The sequence below is a fragment of the Gossypium hirsutum genome, chromosome D06 (genome assembly GCF_007990345.1).
Source record: "Gossypium hirsutum isolate 1008001.06 chromosome D06, Gossypium_hirsutum_v2.1, whole genome shotgun sequence".
Lineage (NCBI taxonomy): Eukaryota > Viridiplantae > Streptophyta > Magnoliopsida > Malvales > Malvaceae > Gossypium > Gossypium hirsutum.
The window spans coordinates 7,425,769-7,434,813 of record NC_053442.1 but is presented as its reverse complement, the minus strand read 5'-3'; the positions used below and the strand labels follow the sequence as shown (position 1 = coordinate 7,434,813).

General features: G+C 34.2%; 1 protein-coding gene across 1 annotated transcript; it reads left to right on the top strand.

Moving 5' to 3' along the window:
• The first annotated feature begins 2,380 nt into the window (after positions 1-2,380).
• On the top strand, positions 2,381-2,854 carry LOC107900007 (secreted RxLR effector protein 161-like). The gene has a single exon (XM_016825736.2). The coding sequence runs from the start codon at positions 2,381-2,383 to the stop codon at positions 2,852-2,854; it is 474 nt and encodes a 157-aa protein (XP_016681225.2).
• The last annotated feature ends 6,191 nt before the right edge of the window (positions 2,855-9,045 follow it).

The following is a 9,045-nucleotide window of genomic DNA, read 5'->3' as shown; positions in this document are numbered from 1 at the left end:
GTTTGGTCATATTGAGAAGGTGTGCAAGAACAAAGGAAGGGCACAAACTTAGCAGCAAAATCAAGCTCAGGCTGCTGAGGATATTCAAGCTTAGGAGGAGCATGTTTTCACTGCATCTTGTTTTGCAACCTCAAGCAAAGTCAGAAGATACTGGTTAGTAGATAGTGGTTGCACTCATCATATAGCATCTGATGAAGAGTCGTTCAAGGATCCCGATAGTAGTTTTGCTTCCAAAGTCAGGGTTGGAAATTGAAACCTCATTGAAGCCAAAGGTAGAGGTAATGTTGCAATAAGCATACTGTCAAGTAACAAAATAATCTCAGATGTCATTTTTCTGCCTGATATAGACCAAAATCTGCTTAGTGTTGGTCAATTTATTGAGAAGGGTTATTCACTTGTTTTCAAGAATAAATCCTATGTTATTAAGGACTCATTTGGTCAAAAACTAGTCACAGTGGCTATGACTGATAGGTGTTTTATGATGGATGTGAATCAGTTAGAAAAGAAAGCCTATACTAGTCTTACTAATAAAACTAGTTTATGGCATAAAAGGCTAGGCCATGTCAATTATAAATCACTTGATTTGCTGCACAAATTAAACTTGGTTGAATACATGTCCAAGATTGAAGTTAGAGACAGTATGTGTGAAATTTGCCAGCTTGGGAAGCAAGTGAGATTGCCTTTTCCAGTTAACAAAACATGGAGAGCTTGAGATAAGCTTGAATTCGTCCATACTGACACTTGTGGACTAATGAAAAGCTCTTCTTTGAATGACAATAGATGCTTTGTGCTGTTTATAGATGATCTTACTAGGTTTTGCTGGGTCTATTTTTTGAAACTAAAGTTTAAAGTGTTTGAAGCATTCAATAAATTTAAATCTTTAGCTGAGAATCAGTTAGGCTGCAAGATTAAGGCCTTAAGATCAGATAATGAGACTGAGTACTTGTCAGAGAAGTTTCAGAAGCTGTGTGAGCAGGCTGGAATTCACCATCAGCTGATAACCATTTATACTCCTCAGCAGAATGGGGTGTGTGAAAGAAAGAATAGGATAGTACTCGACATGGCTAGATGCTTACTATTTGAAAGCAAATTGCCAAGCAAATTTTGGGTTGAGGCTGTGAACACCTCAGTGTATCTACTCAACAAGTTGCTAACTAATGCTATCAAAGATAAAACTTCTTTTGAAGCTTGGAATGGACTCAAGCCAATAGTTTCACACCTAAAGGTGTTTGGTTGTATCTATTATTCTCTTATCCCAGCTGAAAAGAGAACCAAATTAGAAAATAAGATCTCTGCCAGAGATCTTTGTTGGTTACAACAGTATCAAGAAAGGCTATAGGGTGTTTGATCCCTCGACAAAAAAGATCATGGTGAGCAAAGATATGAAATTTGATGAAGAAAGAGTATGGAATTAGAATGGCACAGATGCAAGCTTGAGTGAGGAAGATTAGTAAGACATCAATCTGCAACCAGTTGAAGAAGGTCCAATTGATGATAATTTTGATGATGTACCTGTGAGAGGCACAAGAAACATCACTGATATCTATCAAAGATGTGATGTATCAATACTTTAGCCTACTAATTTTGATGAGGTTGCCAGAGAAGAATGTTGGAAAAGGGCCATGGAAACTGAAATAGAGATGATACGTAAGAATGTCAGTTGGGAATTGGTTGATAGACCATACCAGAAGAGGTTTATTGGTTGAAGTGGGTGTTCAGAGTCAAATAAAATACTGATGGGACTCTAAACAAACACAAGGTAAGACTTGTGGTGAAGGGATACAACCAACAGTATGACATCGATTTTATGGAAACCTTTCCTCCAGTTGCAAGGTTAGATACAATAAGGCTTCAGTTTGCCTTGGCTACTTAGAAGCAATGGAAAGTGCACCAATTGGATGTCAAGTCTTCTTTTCTTAATGGCTTTCTTAAGGAAGAGATCTTCATTAAACAACCAGATAGATTCAAGGTTCCTGATGAAGAGCATAGGGTTTACAAGCTGAAAAAGACCTTGTATGGTCTGAAGCAGACACCAAGGGCCTGGTATGACAGAGTTGATGAATATCTGTCTAGGCTCGAGTTTGAGAAGAGAATCAGTGAGCCTACTCTTTATGTGAAGAAGTCTGAAAGTGAGACTCTACTGATTGTGTCACTTTATGTGGATGATTTATTGGTAACTGGAAGCAATGGGGAGCTGATTGAAGAATTTAAGATGCAGATGCAAGATGTTTTTGAGATGACTGATTTGGGGAAAATGACTTACTTCCTTGGCATGGAAGTAAATCAATCTGACCATGCCATCTTCATAAGTCAGTAGGCTTTTGCCTTGAAGATCTTAAACAAATTTTGCATGTCCAACTGAAAAATTGTTAGCACATCAATGGCTGAAGGTGAAAAATTAACCAGTAGTGGGAATCATGAAAGGGTTGATGAGAAGGAGTATCGAAGCCTAGTAAGTTGTTTGCTCTACTTAACAGCTACAAGGCCTGATATCATGTTTGCTGTTAGCCTCCTATCCAGATTCATGCATTGCTGCGATGTTGTTCACTTTAAAGTAGCCAAAAGAGTTATCAGATATGTGAAAGTGACTTTGAATTATGGAGTGAAGTTTGAGAAGATAAAAGAGCTTAAGTTGAGAGGGTATTCTAATAGTGATTGGGCCAGATTAATTGATGACATGAAAAGCACTTCTGGCTACTTCTTCACTTTTGGCTTAGGGGTCTTTTGTTGGAGTTCAAAGAAGCAACAAACCGTTGCTCAATCAACAGCAAAAGTAGAGTACATTGCAGCTGCTGTAGCTGTTAATCAAGCCATTTGGCTTAGGAAGATCTTATGTGATTTAAATGAAAACTAAGTTGAAGCTACTAAGATCAGAGTTGATATTCAGTTAACAGTTGCCATAGCAAAAAATCCAGTATTTCATAGCAAGACCAAGCATTTCAAGATTAAATTTTATTTTGTTCGAGAGGTTGAACAATCAAGGGAAGTGAATCTAATTCATTGCAGCTCAAAAAACCAGTTAGCTGACATTCTAACTAAGTCTCTCGGTGTTACCAAGTTTGATTCCTTAAGAAGAAGGATTGGTGTTTGTTGCATACAGTCCAAGGAGGAGTGTTAAGCTTTGGCCTGCAATGTAGCAGCAGACCTGCATTGAAGCTGAACCAGTGGAGCAACAATATTTTGTTCATTTTGTTCATTTGTAACTTGCCTTAGTTGTTTTGCAATTTAACTTCAAGTTAGTAAGATTTGTTGTTGATTTGAATTTGATGTAATGGCTGATATGTCAGCTTCTTTTATGTATAATTTAAGCTAAGTTTTAGTCAAATATTAGTGGAAGTAGTTACATATTAGGTAATTATCTTGTATCATTTATGTTTTTCAACTCAATGAAATCATGTGAGATCATTTCTTTTATTTTTCTTCTTGTTCAATCTTCCTTAGCATCCGTTCTTAGTTTCATTTTCCTTTGTTTTCTATCAAAAAAACCAATAGATTAGCTAGGTAGAAGAACCCTCATGGTTGTACGTTTGAGACTGAATGTATATAATGTGAAACTCAATTGAGAAAAAGGAAAAAGAAAAGCTTCTCAGTTTCATACAAAACCCCTTTGAGGTGGTGCACATTTGCAATTACGATGGTACGGTCTCCATTCGATTAGATAGTCTTGCATTGATATGCTGACGCACCAGAACATCATATCAGCGGCTCCACTGCCTATTTTCCCTTTCTTCTAAATCAAACTATTATCTTTCAATGTAAGAAGGAGAAAAGTTTAAAGTTTGTGTGTAAAAGGCTTCTGATTTGTTACTTCCATGCTCACTGAAGTTGAATCAAAGAGAGAATCACAAACCCTTTGCATTCCACGTTGAATACTAGATACTTAATGAGCATAGTTGTCCAACATTGATATTGTTGTTCAAAGTCATGTTCTCCAACAGTCCAACTAAAGACAAACGTGCATCACTAGGATAGAGTTTCAGCTTCTCTCACATTAGTTATGTTTCCGAAGAGAGGGGAAGAAAGAGTAAAAAAAAGAATCTCTTAGCGATTACAGAAAGAATTAAGTAAGTTAGTTAGAGTTCACTTTGGAGTTTTCATATATGTGGTTTTCACCAGATTAGATTCTAGAACTTAGCTTAACAGTTTTTATTGTTTTTAATTAATTTATGGCAATTACTAGGTAGTCCTCTCCATGGAACAAAGAATTCTCTTTGGGGGTGGGTTGGTTGCATTTTCTTCTTTTTTAAGGGACAAAACCAAAGTTGACTCTGTAAATATAGCAAAACCTAAAACACCTTCTGAATTTTGACAAATTGATCCAATTCGAATGGAGTAGATTTTTCCTTTTGAAAAGTAGATATGGAACAGGGTAGAGTTGATTTTTAGCAGTCATGATAATCACTTGTCTCACCTCGCCTCACTCCATTATATGGAGTTAATTTTTTAATATTTTATAAATTCTTTTATATGTTTAAGGCTTACATTTTTTTGAAAAAATATTTTTAAATATTTACTTGAATTTAAAAAGATTGAAAATTTTATATATAAGTAATAAAAATTAAATTGAAGCGAAGTAGAGATGGATACATCCAACATCCATGGACAAGATAGTGGCTTTAAATATTATACATCCCTAGTAGAGTAGGGTGGCAACTGCAAAGCGGTGGTGGATTTAGCAACATCCACCTTCGTCCCACTTAGAGGTGATCATGGGCCGAGCTGGACCATAACATAATTTTAAGCCCGATTGATAGGCTCAGGTCCAACCCAACCTGAAAAATGGCCTAACTTTTTGTCAAAGCTCAACTCGGATTGTAGATATCAAACTCGAGTCCCGCTCGGTCCGTATTAAAATTTTTAAAAAATTATTATATTATATAATTTTTTTAAAAGATTGGGGGAAAAGGACAAGCTATGTATTAATTCTCTGAAGTAGTATATCTGATGACCACTAGGTCGTATAAGAATTGATCATACAATTCGACTAAACACTAATACTAATAAAATAGAAGTCCAGCAAATTATTTAACAATGTATTTGTATCATGTAAATTAATTCATTCCAGTGGATAATTGTTCTGTTTTTGTGCCTGAAGTTTTGTATATGAATCTCTTTCCTTGAATTTTTATTGTTTTTATCCCTACACTTAGTTGATCACATGTAGGTTATCTTTTATTTTCGTTAGCTTATTAATAAGAATGAACTTGTTGGTTCAGTGATAAGACTTTGGCTTACCCTTAAGTCCCAAATTCAAATTTTGTCATGCCAAAACATATTAATTTTTGCTCTGTCTTTGCTATTGCCGCACATGCTTGTTAGAGTTTCGGTCAAACTCTACTGCTAAGCAATATGATAGGTGGTTAACTAATCTGTTAGGATCGTCCCGATTAAGCAACGAACAAGTAAAAATAGTAGAAGAAATTAAGAAGATGAACACACAAATTTAACGTGGAAAAACCCCTCCAAAGAGGATAAAAACCACGGGCAAAATTAATTTTACTATAATGGCAAAAGAACGAAGAGTACAAAAGATGGAGATTACAACTAAACCCTGAAAACTCGAAAACAAAGAACCCTCAAAACATAAACACAAAATTCTCTGAATGTGTTATGAGTTCTAATCTAATGGGTGTATATTTCTAAGATTGTAAAAGAGCCTATTTGTAAGCTAAATTAGTAAGTCAAATAAACTATACTAATAAATGTTAAATATATTATAATAATAAATACTAAATCTTCTAGAAAGAAAATATATATTTGTTTAACTTGACTTGCAAGCAATCTCTTAGAATTTGGGTCACACAACTCTAATGTAATCAGATTAAGTGGGATTTTATCATATGCCCCTTTCTCACCCACTCTCTCCATTTTTTGGTTTTTTTTTAATTTTACTACTTTGAGTTTTCTCTGACGTCCCACTTCTTCCATTCTTTTCTTTTGTTTTCCACCCTTGTTGCCAATTGTTTTCATCCTCTCTTGTCGCCCCTCTTTTTTATTTTCCTTCATTTTACTATTTTTCATAAACTCATAGTGTTGGCCTTTTGTTCCCATTCTTATTTTTCCGTTTCGTGCTTTCATCTTGTTGGCATTACATTTTCGGTAAGTGCAGTTACTTTTTGCTTTGATGTTTTTGTTTTGATTTTCTTCGATTGGAGGGTAAGAGGCTTGTAGTTAGTCAATTGGTTTTGTTCTGATTATTTTTGTATTTTTTATAGGTAACAATCGTGAAACAGATAACCTTCCAACGATTTAGGTGTTGATAGGTCGTTGTTTTATCTTAGGTTAGTGACTGTATGCTCGATTTTAGAGATTGTTTTTGTTGAGTGAATGATGTACCAAATTCAAGTTTCAATTTCGATTTTAGTTGTTAATCCAGTTTAGCCATGAATGTTGTGTACAGGTTCTTGGATTGCTACTATAGTGTCGACAACCCAAAAGTAGTAAGGTGTGTATTCTAACCCGTAAATTCTGAAAAGAACATGAAAATCTGGAAAATTGCATGAAAAATTGAAGGAGGTGGATGATGCCACATGGCCGTGTGAGCCACACGGGTGTGGCTAGCCATGTCAGGTCGTGTGAGACACACGAGCGTGTGAGACACATAGTCCAGTTAGGTAGGGTGTGTGGGCCACACAATTTGGCTTGGTAGACTGTATGGGCCACACAAGCGTGTGGTCCTATTTTGATCAGTTTGTGGGCTATGTTTGGGTAGATTTTTTAAATTTTGAAATCTGATTTGCTATTAACCTGTAAAACATGCAAGATCATGTAGTCCATAAATCTGAGCGTACGTATGTCAGTCCAAGTATGTTTTTTAATCAGAAAAGCATTGGGTAAGCTAAAGTATCATGTTTATGTTCTATTATCTGTTATGTATGAGTATATGTGTAGCATGGACACTTCGTATGATTTTGCATATGCATGAGGGTGGGATATGATTATGTGATGGAGGAAGTCCGCTTCTAGCAGTTTATTTGCACTATAATTCTAGCAGTATTTCTGCAATATATTTCTAGCAGCACAACTGTATATTATCTAAGTGGCATACGATCACATTACGGTGTGATGGATGGATGGATTCTTGTAGCCCTATTTGGTGTGATTGGTTGGAAAAAGTTGGTATGTAACCAATAGGGGTAGGACTTTCAATATGACATTGCTATGCTAAGCATGTTATAATTTATGATTTGTCAATTTGTCACCCCTTTTCCTTAAAATTATTATGTTTCCAAAGAGACAAGAAGAAAGAGAAAAAAACTAAGTCATCTAGTGAAAGAAGTGGCTTCATTTGATTACAAGAAATTTTGGGATTGAATGGATGAAGTTGGGAATTTCTTATGTCCCTTTTGTCTTTAATTCAGCTCACCAATTCGTTATAAACTACTAGAAATAAGTTTAAATCTCATATTGTTTTTTATTTTATTTTTATATTGGATGAAATAAATTTAAGGGGTAATTACGGCATCACATAACAATAAAATTATGTAAATTATTTTCATATAATTTTGATTTAATTGAATATTTCATATCTTTTAGAATTTTGTTCATCAACACTAATAGTACATTTAGTATCTTTGATAGTTGGTTTTGCTTAGTGGCGGTGTCAACCTTTAGGCTAACTATCATCCACCTTTTTCCTCTCCCATCAATCATTTCTTTCTTTCTTTATTTTCATTCACTACACACGCCTTCTCCCTTTTTAATTTGCAGATCCATTTTGTGGGTATCTTTGTTGTCTTCACAAGTTGTGATTGATAGATGACGGTGCCTGTTGGTCGCTCAAACTCCACCAGCCACCAATAAATTTTCTTGGAAAGTGGGTGGTTCTTAGTCAACTTCTTAATTTGTTTCTAGTTTGAGAGTATTTCAGAATAATAAATGATTTCACGTGTTGATTTGGACTCGTGTTGTCCTAAGTTTTATATTTTATTTATTTATTTTTTCATTGTTTAATAATAAGTCTTCAGTTTTAAAAGTTTTTGTATGCTCTTATAGCACGTTTTTTAGTCTTGCTTATGCATGTAATTTTAGTTTTACAAGTGATTTTAGGGATGATTTTGTTGTCGTCCTCACTAGTTTGGTGAATGCTCGATTTTTTTTGTTGATTTTTGTTCGCCGCTTTGGATCATCCGAGGCTGATTTTATTATCGTATTAAGTGCTTACAATCACTCTAGATATGTCATGCTTGAGTTCTGACAAAGCCAGTTATCAACGTATCATAATGTTCTATTGATGCTAAGGGTAAAGCCTTTGTTGTGTTGATGGAGCTTGTCCTTCACCATCTACGACGAGTGTTTGCTATTTTTTTCTTTGAATTGTATAGTTCCATTCATTGAATGAATTAATGAATTTACCTTTTAAAATATATATGATAATTTCAAGTTGAAATCATATGGAAATTATATATTTTTAAGTTTTTAATTTTTTTAAATTTGGCTTTTCTATATTAGTAATTTCAACTTCAAACTGTAATGTGGATAACTTTTTTTGGTTTGGATCATCTTGTACCTAATCAATTTAGATTAAAACTCATTCCTCTGCATTTTAATTTCAAACAATATTTTGTACAACATTTTGAATGAGATATCCTTAAATTTTTTTATTACCAATATAAGTTGTTATTGAAACACACATACTACAATTTATAATCTATGCACATTGATGATTTTGAATTTTTGAGCAAATTTGAGATTATGAATTTATAATGGATTAATTTTAAGTTTATATCATTTTAAATTCGCTCACTCTTAAATTATATTATTTTTTTCACTTAACCATTATTATTATATTAAAAGTGATGCCTAAATTATTAATTTGGTCTCATTTACATAAAAAAACACAATTTTAACGAATAAAGACGTGACATGTTTTTATGGTACATTTTACTTTTTGTATTTTATCTTAATGTTATAAACTAACTAGAATTGATTCTTGAAGTTAGTTTAACAGTGTTATTGTTATATTTGGTGAATTAGTAGGTAGGCCCGGTCCTGGGAGTTGTCTAGAGGTGCGGCCGCCCAAGATTCAAGGCTGAAAGGGTTTAA

Coding starts and splice junctions, on each gene's coding strand:
- LOC107900007 (XM_016825736.2), top strand. CDS start 2,381: ATGGCTGAAGGTGAAAAATTAACCAGTAGTGGGAATCATGAAAGGGTT.